At 42.9% G+C, this 24,576-nt stretch overlaps 2 protein-coding genes across 2 annotated transcripts in view; one reads left to right on the plus strand and one right to left on the minus strand.

Annotated features, from left to right (window-relative positions):
• PRR12 (proline rich 12) overlaps positions 1-8,938 on the plus strand; it is a 93,568-nt gene extending 84,630 nt beyond the window's left edge. Inside the window, exon 14 of the mRNA XM_066607196.1 lies at positions 188-8,938. Coding sequence (XP_066463293.1) covers positions 188-328 — 141 coding nt within the window. The 3' untranslated portion in view covers positions 329-8,938. The remainder of the gene's footprint in view (positions 1-187) is intronic.
• A 2,796-nt stretch (positions 8,939-11,734) lies between these two features.
• The window catches only part of RRAS (RAS related), a 38,118-nt gene continuing 25,276 nt past the window's right edge, over positions 11,735-24,576 (minus strand). Inside the window, exons 3-6 of the mRNA XM_066607197.1 lie at positions 23,919-24,021; positions 21,350-21,458; positions 20,126-20,244; positions 11,735-16,451 (exon numbers count right to left, since the gene is read on the minus strand). Coding sequence (XP_066463294.1) covers positions 16,364-16,451; positions 20,126-20,244; positions 21,350-21,458; positions 23,919-24,021 — 419 coding nt within the window. The 3' untranslated portion in view covers positions 11,735-16,363. The remainder of the gene's footprint in view (positions 16,452-20,125; positions 20,245-21,349; positions 21,459-23,918; positions 24,022-24,576) is intronic.

Here is a 24,576-nt window from a genome sequence, read left to right on the forward strand (position 1 = left end):
GACGAGCGTGCTTGGGGGGGGGAATGAGAGAGATGTCTCTCTCTCTTCCCCCCGCCGCCCCCTGAGCACGCTCGGAAGAGAAGGCAGTTACTCGAATAACTGACACTACCGAGCATGCTCGCTCATCTCTAGTTATGACCGTTGCACCAGTTTGCTCTAATCACCACTATTTACTTTTCTTTTGCAGACCAACGCAATAGAAGAACAGAACGACGACTTGGGTCAAGAGGAGGTGGTTCAGCAGTGCATGAGAAACCAACCTTGGCTTGAAAAGCTCTTCGATTCTTACATCGACCTACTCACGCAAGCACAGAACAAGTGCGCGTGACCAAACCCATGACAGCTATCTGGGCTGCAGAACAGAACTAAACCTGTTAACCAGGGATTCAATAGACAAACTGAAACCATGTGACTCAAAAGATGAGAAAGAGAGACATGCCAGGCAGAAAAGGCAAAGTGTTCTTTCCTGGACTTAACTCTGTGACAACCAGTCACACAACAAGCTATAAGGGGAATAGCTGACGTAAGTTTTGGAGGCCTCAACTTGACTTTCAGGCCTCCGGCTTCTAAAAAGTGACGCCTGAATGGAAGTGGTCCTCTCTTTCTCTTGACTTCTGTCTTCTTCCTTTTTGTTCTTTACCTTTTTTTCTCCTGCAGAGAAGGTTTCACTAAATGTACGTTGTTTTATTTCTCCTCCTTATGTCATCACCGTCATACCGTACAGAGGATTTTTGGCTCTGCCCTCTGCTCAGACCCGCTTCCAATGACTGACATATTCTGACAGAAGATGGCAGGCTGACATTTTGGCCCTAATTATTATTTATTGGGAAGCATGCGTGTATGTGTTGTGTGTGTAAGAGCCAGAATCCTGTTGGCCGGGGTGGTGGGCAATCTAGATTTTGGATTAACAAATCTTTTCAGCGATGAGGGTAGCCCATCCTAAAAAATATATATGCGATGCTTACTCTTCACTGCCAGTTTTAGTTTGATCACGCACTAAAAAAAATCTGGAAAGTTTTTGGTCGTCTTACATTAAGAATGCAACTAATAGCGGCTATTCTAAATTTTAAGCCAATCGGCTGCTTCTATTAGTGGCTTTAATTCTGCAAAAAGTTACATCATCCTCCGAAGTTTTTATTTTTTGTGGACAGAAAGCTATTTCTATGGATTTGGCTATACATGAGCGGAGGAAAAATGGAAAAAAAATGTACATGGCACGAGCTGAGCTAGCCTCTTTATGGGGGGCTGGAGTACAATAGAAGGGGCATGCCTGATGTTAGGAGTAACAAAAAAAAACAGGGTAGAATTACAGCTATTCTCTCCAAAGATGTTGAGTAAATCGGGAAAGATGATAGTTGTAAGTAAATGGTACCACGTCCCTGTGTTCTGCTGTATAATGTAGGGTCATCCAGCGAAGCTCCCGAGCCTCTGCTGTATAATGTAGGGTCATCCAGCGAAGCTCCCGAGCCTCTGCTGTATAATGTAGGGTCATCCAGCGAAGCTCCCGAGCCTCTGCTGTATAATGTAGGGTGATCCAGCGAAGCTCCCGAGCCTCTGCTGTATAATGCCGGGTAATCCAGCGAAGCTCCCGAGCCTCTGCTGTATAATGTAGGGTCATCCAGCGAAGCTCCCGAGCCTCTGCTGTATAATGTCGGGTCATCCAGCGAAGCTCCCGAGCCTCTGCTGTATAATGTAGGGTCATCCAGTGAAGCTCCCGAGCCTCTGCTGTATAATGTAGGGTGATCCAGCGAAGCTCCCGAGCCTCTGCTGTATAATGTAGGGTGATCCAGCGAAGCTCCCGAGCCTCTGCTGTATAATGTCGGGTCATCCAGCGAAGCTCCCGAGCCTCTGCTGTATAATGTAGGGTCATCCAGCGAAGCTCCCGAGCCTCTACTGTATAATGTAGGGTCATCCAGCGAAGCTCCAGAGCCTCTCGCCCACACAGTCATAAAGCTTTGTTAATCCAATATCAAAAAAATGTTATTTATTCTTATTTTCGAGAGTCAACTGTTAAACTTTACATTCAGTATTTTTCATGTTGCAGGATTATTTCTATGTCTTGTTAATATCCCTTGACATAAAGATGGTGTTATCTACATTTTATAGATGATTTTGTTTAATTTGAGAGGATAGCTGGAGCGGCTCTTACGGCGTTACTCTCCTTTGCTATAGGAAGTTTGTAAAAAAAAGAAATAAGAAAAAATATTAGGCATTTTGTAAGTATTTTATGTTACATTTTGCTACTGTTTTCATGTGCAGAATATTCATAAGCCTTTCATTAGCATAGAGGCCATTAAGTTATTTTGCCCTCCTCCATCACCTATTGAGGCTATACAAGCAGCCCTTAAAGTACTCTGACGTAATCCATCTAAACAAAAAAGTATAACTCGATGAAAAAAGCAAGTGTATTAGATTTTTTTTAATTATCTTTTTTTCTTTTTTTTTTGCTGTAGATGCTTAGGGTGCGGGGGGCTTTCTGCCCCTTTAAATATAAAAGGGTGAGGAGAAAAAAAAAAAGCTAGATATTTTTTTAAATTCACAATTCTAACATTATTTAAACATTATTACATGGTCATTGTATCCCTTTTTATTCTTGTGCATAAACAATTTAAAAAAAACATATTTTTTTCCCAGTATGTTGGAATGCTGAAATGACGGGGGGAGATAAAACTGTTTTGCGTGTTTTTATTATTTTTTTTTTGTTTTATTTTAATTTTGTTTTTTAAACTTACTGTAAATATTGTATAGGAGAAAAATCTATGTACAATATTGTATTTGACTATATCTAATTGATACTGATGATGTTGCTTAGATGTGAAGTGTTCAGTTTAACTGAACTTGGATTAGTATTTTGCTCAGAAAAATAAACTTAGAACAGAGAGAAAAAAAAATGGGGTATTCTTAAGCTACATTTGACATTTTCACTACTCTTCCCTTTTTATCTGAGTTTTTTTTGTTGTTGTTGTTAAGTGATGGGATGACTATAATGAAACTTGATTATGGTAGGGTTTAATTTCCTCTGGCATGCATCGCCTGTTTGACTGTTTTCACCAAAGCGGTTTGTTTTTAAAACCTTATGTTACCAGTGTCCTATGCATGAGACAACATACCATATGCAAGGGGGAGCCGGAATTTGCCTTGGTGTGATATATTTTCCAGTAACATCGGTAACCTTAAGGCTGGTGGGTTCACATGGATTTTGCTGTGCTTTTTTTTTTTTTTTTTTTTTAACGGTCATTAGAAAAAAAAAATATTAAAAAACAAGGCAAAGCAGCAGATGTGAACAAGGCCTAAAATGTTGTAAAGTGCCATCAGGTTTGAGCTCTTGTTTTGTTCACGTGTCATTTTGGTTGTCTTTTTTTTTTTTTTTTGCAAGGTTGACCGTATAATATTTTTTTCAAGAAAAAGCTACAAAAACGGCACATGTGAACACAACCGAAAAGCTCGTTGGATAATTTTAAAATTCTAAAAAAAGTCTTTTCAGTAATATTGAAGCTGTCATGTTACGTTTGTCATCAGCTACTCGTCCATCATTAGTGTGATGTGTAGTATGTATGGGTGCACTGATTTATTTTCCTGTATCTCGTATATCTTCACAATTTTCAAACAATGGAGATTGTACAATATTTCGGGTAGCCTGTCTTTACCCTTTAAATCCATTTCCTAAACAGAAAAGTTTTTGAAGGGGTTCTCCAGGACTTTTCCTTTTAATGACCTTACCTCAGGATAAGGTCCGCTGCTTGGGATCCCTGACGATCAGCTGATTCCTGGCACCGTTGTCGACGTGAATAGCGCTGTCAGTATTGCAGTGGCCTGGTTGGATACTGCAGGCGTAGCTCCCACTGAATTCAATGAGCTTTTTGCCTACAGTACCAAACGGGGCTGCTGCAATATGGACAGCGCTATCAGCCTCTAGTGCTGTTCGTACTGACATTGGTGCCGGGAATCCACTATTGATGACCTATATTGAGGATAGGTCATCACTACTAAAAGGCCTGGAGAACCCCTTAAAGCAAAAACCCCAGTCCAAAAAATGAGACCTCTTCGTTTTATAATATATGTACAAAGTCTAATGTATTTTACTTTCCAGGCCAGTAGAAGTCAGACTCCACCACTAGTCATCATTGTCAGGAGCATACAATCATATTCTATACAACTCTTATTTGTGCCCAGTTTTCAAACTTTCCATCCTCAGAGGAGTTTAGCGGTCACATGACTGTGCTCCTAGCATAAGGCTGACCATTATTGGCCTGGGGAACTTTGTCATGGAGATGCATGTTAAGGTACCCATACACATTAGTTAAATGTTGGCTGAACCTGTCAATTTTTGGTAACACAGACCAACACCCTAAAGTGTATGATGACCACCAGACTCTTCTCTGATGGCAAGGGTCAGGAAAAAGAAGGATCAGCATATTGGATTTCAACATGCCCAATCCTTTGTTCCCACAAGAGATAAATCGCTGCCGGAGATGTATGAAAGTGGCTTGCTTGCCTTTTCCTATAGAAAACGTACACGCTTGGCTTAAACCTGGACTGTATGGGGGCAGTAAGGATCAATAGTTGTCTTCTGTTATAAGTTTATGTCCTATGTCTAGCCGTTTGGCTGCAGACAGCTCCATACATTACGCAGTGGCCTAAGTTGTTACTGCAGGCTGAGTCCTATTGAAATAAATGGGACTCAGTCTGCAGCATCAACCTGGGCCACTGCACCAAGTATGGAGCTGTCTGCTTCCTGCAGCCAAACCGCTAGAGGTGGGGCAACCCCTCTATGGAGAGCATGCAGTAACAGCAAATAACAGCATAATTGACATATACGAGCACCGTTTAGTGACTGTTTTTTTCATTTTAGACTGGAATTTTTCATTAAGGTACGAGGTAATTATGGAGGTTCCTATCTCTAATAATGGTTTGTTCACATACACACGGCAGTCTTGGTTGCATTTTTATCACATGAAAGTACAAAGCTAAGCACTAGTGAACGCTCCAGTGACGAGCAATGACCTATTATCATGTAACGAGCAATGACCTATTATCATGTAACGGAAGGGATTGCTCCCTTTATCTCGCAGGAACCAGATTTTACATTTTGCAAAGTATCTCAAATCCAGAGGACCCGACTGATTTTTAGTACATTACTCACCTTTACCACTGGTACTACGTAAAACAAGATTGTGGCATAGGATGATGGGAGTTATAGTTGTCGCATATTTTTTAATATATTTTTGTTAGGCCTTCTTTTTACCTAGGTGACACAATAATCCACTGCAGTTCCGTAGGTTTTGGTAGCACTTTAGAACAAACGTCTTCAGGTGGTTTTTCTGTTGCCGTTAGCGGACTATGGATGTAAATATAATTTAACAGAGTATTCTAAAACTCCTTTACTTATGGGGCGATGTATAATACCAGGGCAAAAGGAAAGGGGAAGCCATTGTGTACCGCAAGCTGCAATGTGGGAGCAGTAGTGGAGGAGGATTGACAGTTGCTCCCTTTTCCCTTTGCAGCAGTTTGTATATATCGCCCAGCGTTGTATTTTTTTTTGTTTTCTGTTAGTAAATGATATGAATGGGATAACACAGATCCTTACAGCGGTGGAGTTTAGAAGGTGTCTATATTATGGTTACATATAATCCTGATTTAGGCCTGTAAGATAATGGTTACTTTCCATGGTGTATACCGTAGATTGGCTTTGAATGTTGTTGTGCTTGAATGCACCTACATAGCGGTCTATTTTATTTTTTCCCCTTTTTCTTTTGTTTAGGACTGAACCATTGTTTCTTAGATCTCTGTTTCACAACTATCGATCAACACCAATATCTTTGTAATGGCAGTAGTTCCTAATTATTGAGTTCAGTCATCAGGATGTAGTAGAGCTCAAATCATTATTTAGCAGTTTGCTGCTGCAGTAAAGTGAATGTACACTTTTAACTTGACTTGTTTTCCTGTTTTGATCCAAAATCCTGTGCTGATTAAATTCTTAAAAGGGAACCAGTCACTTCTCACAGATTCATAAACTAAGTTATTGTGCTGCTGTGGGACGTGACAGGGAGCGGGTGATGTATTTATTTTTTGTACTCACCTGCTCCCTTGATCCAGCGCTGTCGGCCTCTGAAGATTGCGCTAGGACTGCAAATTAGACTTTTTTCAGGGCCGTGCACGCACTGCCGCATATATGTGTATAGGATAGCATGGCCTTGTAAAAATTCAGATTTGCAGTGCCAACAGGATCTTCATGGATGGACAGTGCTGGATCATGGGAGCAGGCGAGTACAAAAAAGTACATTACCCGGCTCCCTGTCACTTCCCTAACAGCACTATAACTTAACTTATGGTGACAGGTTCACTTTTAATATATCTTTATAGCGGTAAGCACTCAATTTTCTAGTTGGATTTGGAGTTTTATGTGTAGACATAAAGGCACATTTTTGAAAAGGGGTGGGGATTAGCGGGAAGGGGCGTAGTCAGGGGCCCGGCAGACATACTAGAAAACCCTGAATCCAAAATTGGATTGCAAAGGGTTAATACATTAGGCACATCTTTGGGCCCTTTTACACGGGCCAATAAATCTTTCAGATTCCGGCATCCAGCTTGATGATCGCTTTCTACACAGAACTGGAGAATGATGAACCATGATTTTCATGCCTGTATTAACTGAAAAATAGGGGCGCTAATTCGTCCACTTATCGCTTGTCGTTCATTCGTTGGCCATGTTTACACTGAACCATTATCATTCATTGTCACACGGTTCAATGATGGTTTGAATGATAATCATTCCAGGTAAAAGGGCCTTTTAGTGTTACAAAGATAACCTGCTGTGTGCGAAGTCACAGCTAGAGGGCGCTTACTGCAGTAATCTCCTAAACTCCCTCTAGTGGTGACTATGCAATCAGCATGTCATCTGTGATGCCTTAAGCAGTGGGTTTGGAGCTCTGTATCAGAAAAACTGAACTCCACATGCTGTAAAGATATTTTTAAGAAATTAATCAGCACAGAAAAGTTAAGCTTTTTAGATGAAAAACCAAATGATGTTCAAGGTTGGACTTTTTAAATCAATGGATTAACTTTTATCTCTTCACTAATACAGTCGGCCATGTTCACACACGGAGGATTTGCCATGGAATCCGCAGCATATACATTGGCAGCAAAGGGGATGAGATTTTTAAAATGTCATCCATACCTTCTGTGGAAACTGATGTGGTGCGAATTATCAATTATAGCAGCGGAAGGTCCATGTGGATCCCATCGCTTCAAATGAAGGGGGGAGTTCCGCACTAAAATCCACGCCAAAATCTGGTGCCGATTTTGACGCTGAATTTGTGCCACAGAATGTCTGCTGCGGACACTCCACAGCAAACCCCACCTCGTGTGAGCATGGGCTTATTATATCACATTAGGAGTGTCGGACATGGCTCTGCTACATCTTGCACCCCATTTTCTATCTTATGTACACATATTATTGCTGAGGACAAGAGGCCATGTTGACATCAGAATACCCATTACCACATGCAGCACATGGGTTGGTCCTAAACCTCATAGAATAGTGGATGCTGTCGGTAATTGGAATCATGGGAAAACTGGCAATTTATTGATTGATGTCAAATATAAAAAATGTGATCACAATTGTCAGGTAAAGCTGCATATTACATACGTGAGCGTCACTTGTGCATTGTTTTAAAGCACAGCCATTGGGACAGTATAGTCCGTTATGTCAGTCATCCATTAATTATAATAAGTACCTTCATGTTAAAGGGCCTGTCTAAGCTTAGGGAAAAAAAAACCTTTTCTAAAAACAGCACCACTGTTATGTGCAGGCTGTATCTGGTAGTGCAACTGGTCCCATTCTCATGAATGAGCTGCAGTACCAGATATAGTATATGCATAAGAGCGGCGCTGTTTCTCCATGCAAGCAAACTTTTTTTTTTTGTTCTACTCTCATACACCTTTCTGTTCTACTCTCATACACCTTTTTGTTCTACTCTCGTACACCTTTTTGTTCTACTCTCATACACCTTTTTGTTCTACTCTCGTACACCTTTTTGTTCTACTCTCATACACCTTTCTGTTCTACTCTCATACACCTTTTTGTTCTACTCTCGTACACCTTTTTGTTCTACTCTCGTACACCTTTTTGTTCTACTCTCGTACACCTTTTTGTTCTACTCTCGTACACCTTTTAAGACATTGATAAGCTAGAAGTTCTACTGACACGCTTTCATAACGTTTTCCGTCTTGTGTGTAACGTCTGTCTAGCAACTGTTAGTTTACATTCTGTATAAGATGAGGATGACGAGGGGACGGCCGTGTCATGTGCCTAGAGCAACCACCCCTGGCATAGAAGCCTGTGACCGAGATTTGTATCATAGTGTAAACCAAGGACACCACGGTTCAGGGCGATTCTGTGAATGAGAAGATGGTGACAACATTGTATCGGAAACATTTTGGGTTTTAATAAGCAAACTGACTTTGTAAGTAGTAGAAAAAATGGGTGTAAAAAGTATTTAAATAAGTAAAAAAATAAATAACAGCCCACTCAATGTTGATGAAATAATTCGGGCCCCTGTCCTTCTTCCGTAGGGGGTGTTTACTTTTAATTCATTAGCTTGTTTGGAAAACAAAAGATCTGAAGACAATAATTACAAATCCTAACTTCTCTCTCCATGTTACCAAATGTATTTCTCAGCTAAACCCATAACACCCCCGCTGCCCTGTTCACTTGCTCCTTTTTATGTGTCCTAATCTAGACCTTTTTTACGCTGTGTACTGCGTGTATCTTGTTCTTGCCTCAAAGGTATTGTTACAATAATTGAATTTGTGTTCCTGTATGGATGTTATTATATATTTTTATCGTCAATTAGTGTCTGACGTTTTTCTCTCAATATGTACAACTCACATTGTATAATGTGTACACAAAAGAAAAAAAAAACACTTTTTCTTTGCATCCTGTTTGCTCTTCTTGTTTTCTTTCTTCGTGTTTGTGGTCTGTGGTATCTGAGCAAGCTTTTCTAATCACTTGTGTAGTTCTCGGAGGCTTCAGTCACTGATGGGTGGAGCGCATCTATAGGTGTTTTAGAACAGGACCAGCTGTGCTATAACCTGTGGAATTGATAACAAAAGGGGCTCTCTACTTTTTGTCCAATCCCTAATTGCTAGAAGGGTCCCTTGAAAATAAGCTGATCACAAAGTTTAGCCATGGTAGGACCCCCAGCGCTCGGTTGCAGCAAGGTCTAATTCACATAGAGCAGTTTTAGATCCCAGTTCTGTCTTGAGTTTGTAAAGGCCTCATTAAAATCAATGGTCACCAAGCTTTCAACAAGCATTGCCTAAATCAGTACGAGACAGGCAACAGAACAGGTGCATGCAAAAAACCAATATCTTAGTGGGAAAAGTTTTTGTTACGGTCGGACCGCTGTCTTTCAACCTTTTTCTCCTCTAAACTGTTCACTCCTTCCGAAACCACTACTAAAATCTGCCTTGGTGGACAAGATGGATTAACTGCTCCCCGAGGGATCAGATTACATGTTGCCCGAAGGAGGCGATTGGGAAACTGAGGCACACACAGACATGTTGCTACAGCTAACAGGTGGTTAAGGGTGCTTGCACACCGGTGGAATTTGGCCACAAGATGTATCGCGACATGCAGCTTAACCTGCTGCTGTGGAATTAAAACACCAAAATCCACACGGCTAAATGGGGATTTTAATGTGAAACCGCTGGCAGAAATAAGCTATTTTCAATTCCATATCAAAATCCACATGGAAACATGCAGATTTTGGTGTGGAATTTTTCACATGCTGCGGGGCATCATGCAGCCAAATTCCACCCATGTGAAAGCAAATCAAATGTTTTGCAGCTACACTGCTTAGCAATTCTCTAATGAACTGTATGCTGTGCTGCTCTGTATACGAGTGACAGGAAAGCAGTCCTCGAGTGTGTGTGAAGTGGGTGGGAGACATCATAGCAGCTAGTCTACACCCACCAGCCTAGGGAAGACTGAGAATTAGAGATACAGACTGCAGAGGGGAAACTGCTAAAACTGCTTGATCCAACTTACAGTGGTCAGAAATACTGTTACTCCTGTAAAGGCCAGTCTATTCTGAAAAAGCACCTGGAAGATGTCCAATCAAAGCACTGGTTTGTTTTTGTGATACAGGACCAGAGTAAGAGAGACATGCTTTGTAATCGCTCACTACTCGTTCAGGATGCTTATTTCTTGCCCCATTAGACCCTTCACCCTCTTAACTCAGAATTCTCTAATAGGATACATGTAAGTGGATTTTCAGACTGCATGCCTTATTTAAAGGGGATGCCTGTGCCTTAAGTATTTCTGTAGCCAGAGAAGAGATCATCAGTGGGGAGCTGTGCCTGCAATACCAACTCTGTCCGCTGCATTGTGGGCAGAGCTGTTTGCTTCCAACTCCTTGATAGCAGGCCCAATATCAGCAAATTGGTAAGCAGCGGAACCTAGTTGATCAGTTATCGATAACCCATCATCAGAAGAGATAAGTTCCAGACAGCCCTTTAAAAAAAAACACAATGTAAGGAGAAATGACTGAAGCTTAGCTGTCTGGCTTCCCTATGAAATACACGGTCTTAACAAAACTCATTGGACACCTGAGCAAGAATAAATAGTAGTATTTATTTACGCATATTAATATGGAGTGGACCCTCCTTTTGAACATCGTGACATACGTCCTACTAACATCGGATACAATTCAGCTGGCATTTCCCTCCATTCGTCCTGTAAACGTCGGGCAAGTTCTCTCAAGATGGATGGAGTTTAGATTTCCTGACCAGCCATTCCAGTTTGTTCCAAAGATGTTCAGGGGGGGGGACTCTGTGCAGGTCAGGCCAATCGTAGAACATCCAATGTAAAACATTTGATTTGTGACAAGGTGTGTTGTCTTGTTGAAAGTATTACTGACTGTACCCAGAATATTGTAAGCAGCGCATTATTGTCTAAAATATCAAGGCACACCTCCATGTTCATGGTTCTTGCCCCTACAACCAACGGACTAAGACCATACCAGTACCTTTTCCGTATTAACTGTTGCCACAACAGACTCGGGCATCGTCTACACCCAGGTATGTGCATATGACGATGATATCTTGCAGTTCCGTCACTCCATAGAACGGCCTTCGATTGTTCAACTGTCCAATGATGACACACCTTGAACGACTGTAGACTGACTCGCCAGAAGTTTACAGGATGAATTGAGGGAAATACCAGTTAAAGTGTATCAGATGTTGTTAGAAAGTACACCAACCATAGTGAGTACCTGATGTCATTATGGCCAAAGGAGGCCCCACTAAGTATTAACATATGTAAATAAATACTACTATAGAGTCTTGCTCAGGTGTCAATAGTATATAGCTATCATCAAGTCTACATAGAGGAATACAGGGATAGTTAGACTTCTGTATTCCTTTGTTCCCCAATGTCGCTTCAACATCACACCTGTGCTAGAGGCCGAGTAGCTTACTTGGGCTACGTAGTAAAACGTTGAGGTTGAATGACATTCTAAGCATGTCTGTGACTTCTAGAAACCTTGTCCGTGGACTGGGTCTGGTATTGGCAGCCCATGGACAAGAATGAAGCTGGAGCTGGAAGCAAGTGGCCATGTTTTCTTATTTCATCCCTTGTAAGTAATCCAATACATTCCATCTGAGTCCTATAGGAATCTTGCTCTATTGTTAGGTAGAGCTGTACAACCGGAGTGACACAGTAACAGACCCCATCATTAAAACATTGATTTAATGAACGTTTTGAAGACAAGGATATGTGATTACACTTTATGTTGACTTGTAAACAATATACATAGAAATTAACAAGGTCTTATGGCTGAAGTACACAGGAGAATTTCATGGCATCTTTCAAATGTAGTTTTGTACCCATCATGGTTTGTAACTAGCCTGCTTTACTAGCCTGATCCTGACAAGTTCCATACAGTTCCCTGGTCCTTCCATTATTACCTATGGAGACGGTGTGCCATAGTACTTGCAGGCTCTTACGTCTTCAGCATTTCCCCATTTCATAATCCTATAATAATCCTGTATGCCAAAATAGAACCTGTGACAACCCTTGTGTATTTTTGGCCTAGAACGTAATGGGGGTTTCCAGGATTAGAAAATATGTAATGGGGCGTAACTGCAATACCTAGGAAGAACAGTGCTGACTTGGTGGGTCTGGGGTGGCGCAGATCGTAATATTTAAAAGGGGTTGTCCAGTTATGAACTATTGATGGTCTATCTGCAGAATAGGTCAATACCAGCCTTTGTATTGCTGGCCAAGTCCCCATTCATTTCAATGGGAGCCTTGGCCTGCAATACCAAACCGGGTCTCTGCAGTGGGAACGGAGATGTTTGCTTCCTGCAGAAATCAGCTCATAGTATGAGCACACCAGCCCTATGGGTCCCAGCTGATTTACTCCTGATGATAAACTATTGCTGTCACATTGTACTTGCAGTCCTATATGAGGGCAGCGTGGTATAGAGCTAAAGATTTACATGAATACAAATTTCACTAAACCTTTTCCCACATAACGATATCTCACTGGGCTCAGCTCCTCCTGGTCCCTGCGGTCAGACACTGTTCAATGGTTCCCTTTAAGGGCTATCATGCAATATCAAATCAGTGCATCCATCCCTGATATGGTGCTCGCAACAGGAATAGGTTGAAATGGCTACTAAATAAGAGTTATGTCCAATTTACCATTAAAGACAAATAAATGACCCTCCCGAGGAAGAGCGGATTTTATGCTTATTTAATGAGCTTACTATTTTCTATTCTATAGAAATGGGATCAGGGACATGAACTAGCTGAAGAAGCCCTTAGGAAGAAGCTTGTAAAAAGGTGTTGTCTCATGAAGACAACCCCTGTCCATATGCCCTATGAGGGTACATGAAGACCAGGGAAGGGGGTGTCACTGCTGCCATGTAATATCACATTTCTGGGCTATCTGCAGCAGTCCCTGGCAAAATTAGCTGTTTTGTGGGAGCTACATTTAAAAAGAGGGGTTCACTGATGAGACAACCTTTACGTACTATGTAGCAATAACAGGGTCCCACCGTTTATTGCAAATTGTACCTTTTGGTTCTTTTACTAAAGGCAATCTATCAGAATTGCTCTTCTGCAGTCGAAGGCCGGTTTCACACGGTCGTGAAAATTGCATGAGATATGTGCGTTGGGAGATGCAAAAATATTTTTTGGAATAGTCATAGACACAAGTGATGTTTTCTAGAATCACAGTAGAAAAAAATCGTGGCATGCTCTAACTTGACACGTTCCTCAGAACACATCGCCCATTGATTTCAATGGGACCTTTATTACCGTGCGATGTGCACACGAGTGGGAGGTTTCCATTTGAAAACAATGGTGACACTTGCAATCCTCTAGCACGTGTGAAAGTTGCGCAGAGGTTTCGGAACTTCACCGATGTGACGCGAGGCGGTTTTGCCTGAAAAACACCTTGCATCTACAGGTAAATCGCACTGTTGGGCAGAGTTTCACGGGGAGTGTAAGAGGGGTGGGGGGAGCTAGAGTTTACAGGCAGCTGCGGTAGAAGTGAAATAAAAACAAAAACCCAGAACAAAAACCTCAAAACAGAAGTTTAATTTGTTATTGGAGGTTTTGTATGAGACCCGCATGTGATTAAACTATTCTGCTGCCCACTAACTTTTTTCCCCCAATATACTAGCCATAACAATGACGTTCCAATCTTTACTATCAAAAATCCTGAGTTTGCATTGACGTCACGTACACAACAGAGGACCCTTCACAGTTCCTTGTGTACATGTACATGAGCAGCTGTAACCATGTCAGTGAACTGTGCATGCGCTGACATTCCTAGTTCATTGACAGGGATGCAGCTACCATGTACCTGTCCACAAAGGCACCTGCGTTATGTACATGACAGCAGAAGTTCAAGATTTTGGACATCTTTTTACTGTTACATATGTCGAATGATCACTGCATTACAAGCCGCTGGCACATGACACCTTGTTATCAGTAATGTGACAGTCATGATCTATTCTCTGTGCAGCAAATGGCAACATTTGGTTTTCATGGGTAAAGGTGGTGACTTTGACCACAGAGAGATTGTTGGTGCCCAAAGGTGTGGTGCCAGTATTTTTTATACAGTCGATATCAAGAGTGTACCAAGACTGATTAAACCATCAACAAACACCCACCAGAAGATCACACAGGGACAAGCTACATGTGGTTGATCCTCGAGGTAACACATTCGATATCTCAACAAAAATATGCTTCAGTGAAATAACGGACCGTACAATGGGGAAGTCAGACAAGTTTCCACAATGGCTTGCCTGCGTAACTTATGTCTACTGGGGTTCAATAGCTGACAAGGGTTGCCCCAATGTCATTGCCAACAATGCTTCACAAGGCCCATGAAAGACATCAATGGTTCTTGGACACATGGTGGAAGGTCATTTGGAGTGAGGAGTCTCATTTTCTGCTGAACCATACGGATGGCATACAGAATCTGCCTCTGGCACAAACCGCTTGACGCTGCATCCCATGGGTGCACCTTTGAGATTCAACAGGCTGGTGCTGTCATTAGTGTTTACTTGGCATGGCCTACTACCGTTGGTCCCCCTTACACATTTTCTCCCATATCTTCAGGAAGTTTTTCTTGACCAAAGTGCCATCTTCCAATAGGACAGCACTCTGTCTCATCGAGCTCCGATCACAAGGAAGTGGTTGGAGGAACACAACACTGAATTCTCAACACTACCTTGATCCCCAAAACTCCCCGAACTAGAACCCCATTGATCATATTTTGGAGATTTGTAGATAAGTGGGAACAGAACACGCACCAACTGATGGAGCTGCTACGGCCCGCATGGGTTGAGTATGAAGGATGTTTGTCAGCTTGTAGAATCTGTTCCCTTATGTCTGAAAGCTATGATCACCCCAAAGGGTGGAGCAATGTGTTATTGACTGGGAGTTCCTATTGCAGTGATCATTCAGTGTATATTACCAAAGGGTTAGTGGGCAGTGTAATAGATTCATAGCACATGTGGGTCTCTGACAACCCCTTTAAAGAATCACTAAGCCTAAAATGCACACAGATGGTTTCAGACCAGAAGCTGTGCAACAATGTAATGGTAGAGATTTACTGGGTTTTCTTCCGGTCACCCCACTTTAAGGAACCAACAGGCAGTTTTAAATGACTGATAACCGGGAACATCAGATAGCATTTGACAACACAGTTAAATTATAGTTATGATATCAACGTCTAAAAAGCTTTATATATTGATCATAAAAAATTTTTTTAAAGGATTTGCAAGGGTTAAGGAGAAAAAAAAAAAAGAATTATCCCAAATATTGTATTCTTCCTTTTCTGAAGTTGGGCCTAATAATAAGGATTGAGTGCAGATGCCCAGTCTTGGCAAGACGTGTACAAGTGAAATAGCCAAGAACTTCAGGTTCCCATTTATGGGCTTAACCCAAACGAATGAGAATGTCAGACTGCTAGCGGTCTTCAGCATAGTCACAGCTCGCCACCCACTAACTGTATGCAGCAACAAGGGGGTCATTCAGTCTGTCATGCAGTGGTCTGCAAGCCATGCTGGGTGTTACAGTTCTACAACAGCTGCAGACTACTGCTGTAGTGTACACAGACGAGCAACTCAGCTGTGCAGGAAACAGCAAAATCTATTCCGATGCGGCCTGCCGTCCTAATGTAGGTGCATGCCATCTTGTAGTGTAGCAAAGACAATGGCATATTATAAGGGAAAGCAAGACAACAGAGAAAAAAAAAAGTACCAAGTCTTCCATTACTAATAAAAGAGCGGAAAGCTTACGGAGCCGAGGAAGGTAAGTGTGCCTTTCTGGTATATGGTCTGATAACATATAGGAGGATTTCCACCAATAGTCTCTTCCAGTACGCACCCTCGCTGCGTACATAAAAGCTCATGGAATACTAAGATAAGAGAACATAAAATATATATAAAATATATATACAGAATATATATTTACATGCAGATCCCAGCATACAAAAATAATGAAGCGTCGGCACAGATGAAGGGAGTGTGTGCAAACTGCATTTCTTTGTAGTAGAATTAAGCATCTTGCCCCGATGCACGGAGGGATGGGTGGGGTTGGGGGGATTTGTTCAGCCTACAGAGGAGCCCCCAGCACAGTCGGGCAGGATCAGATGTGTCTGGTGGATGCCACCTCCAGGTGTCTGCAGGGTTGGCATGATGAGTTAGCTGAAGAGAGGACCATTCATGTGCAGCCTGCCAGCACCAACAATGCCTGGTTTTCCCATGAGTGGTCAGAGCCCTCCCCAAGCTATTGCTGCATCGCTCTGTTCAGGCCATCTGGGCAGCTTGTGACACACGGTTACAGGATCACACATGGGCAGCTTTTAGACTCTTTCTTCTTAGGGTTCACAGCCGGGGTCGGGGGGCACTCCAGCTCTTGGAATTTTCTACAAACAAAATGAAAAGGGAGATTGTGAGACTGTGTGCAACAATGTAACAGAAGCTTCTGTGTATAAGAGTCCTTGAAGTCAAATCCCTTTGAAGACCTTAAAAGAGGTTGGTCAATCCACTTTTGTTGAAAGGTTCCTTGATAAGCAGATCAGGGGGTGTTCTGGTGCTGAGACCCCCAGTAATATGTGTGTGTGGGGGGGTTACCTTACATCAGGTGTTCAGTTTCCCCTCCAGCAGGACACAATGTTACTTAAAAGAAGTTGTGCCAATTTATAAAGTTATCCTCTAGGAAAGGGGATAACTTTATGATTGTGAGGGTCTGACTGCTGGCACCATCAGCAATCCCAAGAATGGGTGGCTGGTCAGTCCCCGAGTGAATGAAGAGGAGGTCGCGCAGGTTTGCAGCTGCTCCATTTAATTCAATGACAGCGTTGGAGATTGCCAAAGTGCTTGAACTCCGTAATCTCTGTCATTGAAAGTGATAAGAAGTGGCAGTGCACTTGCATGACCTCCACTCCATTCACTCAGGGACCAACCAGACCCCTGTTCTCAGAATTGGTGGGGTCCCACCGATCATAAGGTTATCCCCTATCCTAACTTTATAACTTGGCACAAGTCCTTTTGTGGGCAGTCTGTGTAATGAACACTCCATAACGACGCTCTACATTTTCCACGGGCGGTTAGATCTGGAAATCTATATAAATTCCAAACCTTGCAGACAGGTGGAGGCGCTCAGAACCCCCCACCATTAGCATAGAGCGGTCACAGAAAATGCAACTGCTCTCCCACACCAGTTTCCTTATCTCGCAGTTTACTTGTAGGTCTGTCTCCCTGTTCCAGCAATTAGTGGGGATCCCCATCAATCAGACTTTCACTGGTCCAACACTTATCACCCAATCTGTAAGCATGTGCTAGATGTTCATGAGAGCCGAGTGCTGCTGCAGTGATCATTGAGGGGTCACAATGGTCAGACCCCACCACTGTAACCACTTATTCAGTGGGTAAGTGAAATCTGTGGCTGGAGTGCTGCTTTGGTTTGCAATATACCTTTTGGACTGTGCACTGTTTAAAGCCAGCCAGCAGGTGGCAGTATTACACGCATTAACCTAAAGGGCCAACACATTATGGCATGGACTATGAGACATTAAAAGGGAATGTATCACCTACATGGTTTACACTAATTAAGACCAGATAGTGACACAGTTCATTTTTCTAGTCTGTTTTTGCCTTTCCATGTGGATTTTCATTCTCTGTATATGACTATGGGGGCGGCCCTCTTGCCTGAGCTACAGTAAACAGCATCTAGAGATATGCTTTACAGCTGCCTCATGGGCCAATCACAAACTGGACGGGAGGGGGCCAACTGACTTCTATTGAGAAAGTATTCTAGGCATGCTCTGCGACCTATGCAAAAAAAATAAAAATAAATCAGTTCACCTCCCACCTTGTCCTGCATAGTAACAAGTAACAAGCACCTACTGTGATGCTGTATTATCTATACATAGGTGTTACCGGTCATTATAATGCTGTTGGAAAGTTTTCCCTACAGAACAGGAAGTTATAGTCTATAATTTTAGGCTTTAGTGATCAGTATGAAAACGGAAGGGTTATGGGATTTTTTTTTAAAAGTGCTCTTCGAGTCCCGTATCAGAGGGGGTAGGAGGTTACATGTATATTACCTACCATTGTTCTTGAGATCCACCTGTTCCCAGGCCCCATTTTTAGTCTTCCATAACGGTTTCTCCAATCTAACTACCCAATGCACAAAGTGCATCATTAGTCCAAGGCACTGGACTATGTGCTGCTCTCCGATTGGATCACGGAAGCCAATCAGGACAAGTGTAGTACATCGGTAGTCTAATATACTACCAAAGCACAGTTTGCATTAGGTAGTCCTTCCCTAAGTAATGTTATGTCAGTATCACTCCCGGAGTATCACAGTGATGACCTGCAGGGCTAAGGGGAACTGCCGACTCAGCAACAAGACTTACAACAACCTGTGTTTTTGTACCCTCTTTATCCGGGTAAGTATACGCTCCTATCCATTCAAGTATATAGTTTACACCTCCTGTGATGCACGGACTGGGTTAATCACAGTGAGGTTGCTGTAACATGTCATACTTACGGGGTGAGGTCATATGAACATGTTCTGCTTTGCTGCAGGAGAACTTCTCGTGTCGAGCTCTGCTCTCCATCTATTGTCACATATCTTACTCTACAGCTACGTAGCCTGAGGCGGGGTAATAAACTACATCCTCCTCCACCGCTAAACTAACAAGACCGTCAATGAAAAGAACTGTGCAGAGTTACACTGCAACTTTAAGAAGACGACTTGCAGTTTAGAAGAAAGGCGCTGAAGAGTGCGGAAGCAAGTTATGAAAAGCCTCGTCACACATTTCGTCTTCAAGTTCATAGTACGCATCCAATACCTGTGCCATGGGCCCCTATACATTCAGTATTTGCCACGAGTGTTAATTTGGCATACATTGGGATGGTATTTGTGCGCATATAGTAAAACAAAAAAAAAGGTATTGGATGTACAGTCCGCTGTCTAGAGGGACACGGTATGTACTAAAAAGCACTGTGACCCCTTCATAAAGTGGTGTTCTATGCAAATGAAGTGACATTCAGTTATGAAATGGAAACACTTCTTTAACTCCTTAGCGCCTCAGTATGTATATTTATGTCATATGTCATTGAGGCATGGGTTTATAAACAGCTAGATTGGGAACCCAGCCCGCTCAATATACAGCAGCTGTTAGCTGACACTCCTCTGCAACAGCCGAGATCAGCGAACAGCCGAGATGAGCGATCACACCGATTTAGGGCTGTTAAACCTTTTAATGCCCCGATCAGTGTTCAGGGGTCCTGAACGGCCCCCCAGGGAATAGACTCCTGGATTACATGGAGATTGTTAGAGATATTACTGTATATTGAAGTAATGATACCCAGTTTTAGAGTTCTACGGTGCGGTCATTCTCTCCGGAACCTAGATGGGTCACAGTGTCCTCAGCCAAGACTTTAACAAGCCGAGAATACCATGAAGCACCAGCTACAAAGTGGTAGATCTACAGAACGGTTCACCTCCCCCACCCGCCAGTTTTTTCTCAGTTTTCAACTAATGCTGTCCTGATAACATTGTAATCGGCATAATGTATTACTGACAGATACATCATCCACAAATCACACCAAGCTTAGTTTACCACCTATACTGCTCACAACATGGCCAAATACTAGCAAAACCCTATTCACAGGTGGAAAAGAAGAGACTATACCACCAGCACTTTAGTTTAATCTGCTCTGAATTTTGGACCCATTGAAATGATATACATGTTTGTAGGGGTTAGAGTTCCTTTTTATATGATACAAAGCTCCAAATCGCCCACCTGCCCTTACACAGCCCCCACTAGGGGGAACTTACAAAAAGATTTATGCAACTTCCATTGAACTCAATGATAAATTCTTCCACAGTGAGCTCCCCCTAGTGGTGGCTGCAGGTAGCCAGAATCTTTACATCTTTTTGAAGGAAATAGGGTGCTCTGGTATAGGAAAAAAACTGAGCTCCAGCCTTTATAAAGATTCATTATCGAATTAATCAGCACAGAAGGAAATCTTTTAAACAGGATACATAGTAGCAGTAATCCCCAACTACAGAACCCCCTTCCATTACCTGATTGCCCTGACCAATTCGTGGAAAGATTCATCTACATTTAATCTGATCTTGGCTGAGGCCTCCATATAAGGGATTCGATTCTCTCGTGCAAAGTTTAGTGCTTCCTCCTTGGTCACCTAAGGAAGGGGAATAGAAGGCGAAGAGGTTACCGCAGAAGTCACACAAAGAACTGTGATTCACATTAACTTCCTTGGACTCTCAGAAATCTCAAGGACGGGGGTTTTGTCGTCCCCCCACCCCCACCCCCCCGGTCTTCATTGTGGACTTACTGCACCCCCCACAATGCGAAAGCAGAGGTAGCCAAGAGGCAAGCACTCAGGTATTTCCATCATCCCCATTGAAACTAAAAGAGCGCTGACAGTGCATGCTCAGCGGGGCTGCATTTATGCAGAAGCCATTGGGGAGGGAGAAGCGACCCTGCAGTGAACGGCTGAGTGGGACAAGGGAGTCCAGTTTTCGAGATCGGTGGGGGTCTTAGTAGGGAGACCCCCACCGATCAGCAATCTTGTGGATAAGGGATAACTTGTTAGTCTGGTACAAACCCTTTAAGATGTAACAGGAGGTGGAGCCTCCCAATTTATTTTAATTTATTTAATTAACCCTTACCTGCTTTCCATTCTCTAGAACTTGATGAACCTGCTCAAAGTCACCGCAGTAAATGCAGAAGTAGGGAACCTTACAGTAAGCAGATATCTAGCCAGGATCAGTTAGTCTGAGGCTCTCCTCACACTGCATTAATAGCCTCTATTAAATGTATGCATTGGGAAGAGCTCCCTATATATACACATTTGTGGAATCCGTCAAGAGCAGGATATAATGGCACCCTGTAAAAATACCTGTTAACTGAATGCCAGCGGGTGACTGATGCCACTGTTATGCTTCCGTTACAGTTGCCATCACCCATAGGGTATAATGGTATCAGTTTAACAAAGTAATAAAAAGCTATTGAAAAGCTCCTGACGTATCGGTTAAACGGATGCTATATGCCCGGATCTATCATCCATAGACTATTACAGCATCAGTTAACAGATACAATTTTCTACAGGAAGCTTCTGATTGGGATACCGCAGTTCACTGCTACTCCATACAGTAAAACTGTATCCCCAACAGAAACCCACTAAGCAGGGGCCCAAAGTACTTCAGTTCGGTGAACGAGGGCCTACAGATCCATTAAACACAGTTTAAAAGTAGACTTAATGAGAACACAGACAGTCAGCTCACTTGTCTCTGAAGATCCAGGTCTGCCTTATTGCCAACCAGAATCATAGGAAACTCGTCTCTGTCTTTGACACGTAGGATCTGTGTGTGAAACTTGCTGATCTCATTGAAGCTGGAAGAGAAGAAAATCACATATAAGTTACTTCACACCTTTATATGGATTCTATAGAATGACAAATTCCTGATGGTTGACCCTTCGCTTCCTTAAATGGCTGCCAGTCAACAGGTTGCACTGAAGTGCACAATTCAGGTTAAATCCTGCTATAGAAGAGATCCGCTGTGTTTGTCCTTACAGGATCAAGGACAGACTAGATCAGGTTTCATTTAGAGGTGCACTCAGGGGGTGTAGCTATAGGGGATGCGGTTGCACCCGGGCCCAGGAGCCTTAGGGGGCCCATAAGGTCTCTCTTCTCCATATAGGGAGCCCAGTACTATGAATAAAGCATTATAGTTGGGGCCCTGTTACAGGTTTTATATTGGGGCCCAGGAGACTTAGGGGGCTCATGAGGCCTCTCTTCTCCATATAGGGAGCCCAGTACTATGAATAAAGCATTATAGTTGGGGGCCCTGTTACACGTTTTGCATTGGGGCCCAGAAGCTTCAAGTTACGTTTCTGTTGGCGCTACCACATATCACACCAAATATACTAGCCCATCCAAACAGTAAACCCCGTTCTTCCACAACTCAGCCACCGTCTGGTCCCGAGAAGGCTCATGTCTCCCGATTTCATGCATTACAAGAATAGATTCCCCTTCTTACTAAAGTTACAAATCCAGTCCCGAAGTAGGCGCATTGTTCAGCCCCAACTCCGGAGAGTCTGACATCAGCTGCAAGGGATACTGTACATCAGGCAGACGCAGGAAGGCTTGGCAATAGCATGTGTTCTATTACCATATCAAGCTGTAATTTGATCATAAAAGCCATAATGAAGACAAAATATAATATGATATCAAATGCATCCTCGTTCCTGTCTGCCATTATGTTGTGCGAGGAATTATTGGCAGCAGAATGTAGGAGAAGACTATTTAAAGTATCCAGACATCGCAGACGCCAAGTCTCATTTCCTCCCTGTAACACCAACTATCAATTATTACTATGGGGGAGGCCTTACACATGTATTGTGGGGGGAAAACACTCAGACAATAGCAGGCAAAAAAGATAGATTTATTTCCGTTATTTACTACTGACAAATCGTTTTTGGTATTTTCTGTACAGTTTGTACCCAGAATGAGCAGACGTCATGCATAGTGTGGTATGTATTGTGCCGACCACAGAAATAGATGGGTCTCCAGGGGGTCCCAGCCTAACTTTAGTCCATACTGTACCCCATAGGAGTCCACTGCAGATTGCATTTCTGTAAATAACTCACAGCTATACAAGATGGAAAGTTAGATTACCCCCATCTACTCCCTTCCCAGACGTCCACTAGCAGAATAATGCTCTTTTCGCACGAGCCGATTGCCATTTGGACAAGCCCATGAGCTTGTCCAAGAGGCAGATCATTGCTGAGAATTGCTTACTTCTTGTTAAGTACATCACATTCCTGGGAGTGTTTAGACGTAACGAGAAGTAAGCGAACCAGCGAAAAGTTGTCTAAACTCCATCAATAGCCGTCGGACAAACAGAGAAAGCGGCAGGCAGACAGCTTGTGGTGGCTCATCTCCAGGAAGGACAAAGGGATTGGGTGCCGAAATCCAATGTGTCTGATCCGTCTGTCCTCCGATATCTGTTGGGGGAGATGGCAGGTCCTATATACAGTACATGTGAAACCAGCACGTTCACATACTGTAGTCTTGTGTATGGGAACGTTAATTACGAGGGGCAAGAGGATATTGTGGTCGGGAGCAGCACTGCGTATAAGCAATCATGATGTGGTGTCGTTGGAATACTTGTGGTTAGTTTTACTGGACTTGCTGTGGTTTTACACCAAGTGTCTGATAAGTGTCCGATACTTGTACCAAAGATTATCACTCCTGCGCTTCAACACATGAGCAATAATCGTTTAGTGAGTAGAGGCAGAGCGGGCCAGAGATCTCTTCCAGCCGCCCGCTTCCATTCACGGGAAACTGGCAGTTGTTCATAGACTGCCTGGTCACACGGGTCGATCATCATCAGGTTGTTATGCCTGCAGAAAATGAATGACGAACGATAAGTGAATGGATCATTTGTCTTCAATCGTTGGTAGTGTTTGCAATGAATGATTATCGTTCAGTTTTGTACGGTCCAACGATTAACTAAATAATAACGGTTCCGTGTAAACGGGCGCCCATAAGTCATAAATATATTCTACTTAGAGGTATGCACCAGGTGTTGGGGGAAGACTTTTAAAACTTTTAGGAAGTTATTTCTTCCCACGAAGAAGAGAAAAAATCCAGCATCCATTTACAATCCAGTTAAAGTGGATGCTGGGTTTTCCTCTTCTTCGCCCCTGCTTTGACTCCATGCACCCTACAGGTGAGCTGGTTTATTCCGTTTGCTAGTGACGTCTTCCTACATGCTGGATTATCTCAGGCATCTCTTGTTCTTCTGTATGAATGAGAGGGGAAGAGATTCAGCCATATAAATCATTTACCTTCCTCGGTCATTAATAGCAAAAATCAGCAGGAAGCCTTCTCCGGTGCGCATGTACTGTTCTCTCATCGCCCCAAACTCCTCCTGTCCGGCCGTGTCCAGAACTAATGGAAGAAACAGACAGAATGCTTACATTGCGAAATCGCTTTCCTTTATTTTAATTCTGATTCTAAACAGAAAGCAAAGAGGGTTTTCTGGGACTAAACATGGCTGACATTTCCATCCTAAGGATAAGCCTCAAGGTGTAAATAGTCAGAGTCCAACCACTTGGAACGGCGCGGCTCCTTCACGGTTCATCCAGGCACAATGGCTGCTCCATCTGTGCGGATGTGTCTGGTAATGCAGTGTGGCCTCCTTCCTGGTAAATGACGGGGGCTCCTGGGGTTGGATCTCGATGGATCAAACATTGCTGGCCTGTCAGTGTTGTAGTCCTGGTAAACGCTTCTAGGGCTCTTTAATGCTCTTAATTTTCTGATGGCTCAATGTGTTTTAAGCTGTATCATTCCTAACTTGCATTTTCCTGGGTCCCTTTGGCAGGGATGCTAGATGTTGGACCAAATGAAGTCATTTATCTATGTTGAACCACAGCAGTAAGAAATGCTGTCAGGCAACTACATTACTCACTAGATTGATAAGTTGGCCTCTATACACTAATTAGA

Source organism: Eleutherodactylus coqui, chromosome 6 (assembly GCF_035609145.1).
Source record: "Eleutherodactylus coqui strain aEleCoq1 chromosome 6, aEleCoq1.hap1, whole genome shotgun sequence".
In the NCBI taxonomy this organism is placed as follows: Eukaryota; Metazoa; Chordata; class Amphibia; order Anura; family Eleutherodactylidae; genus Eleutherodactylus; species Eleutherodactylus coqui.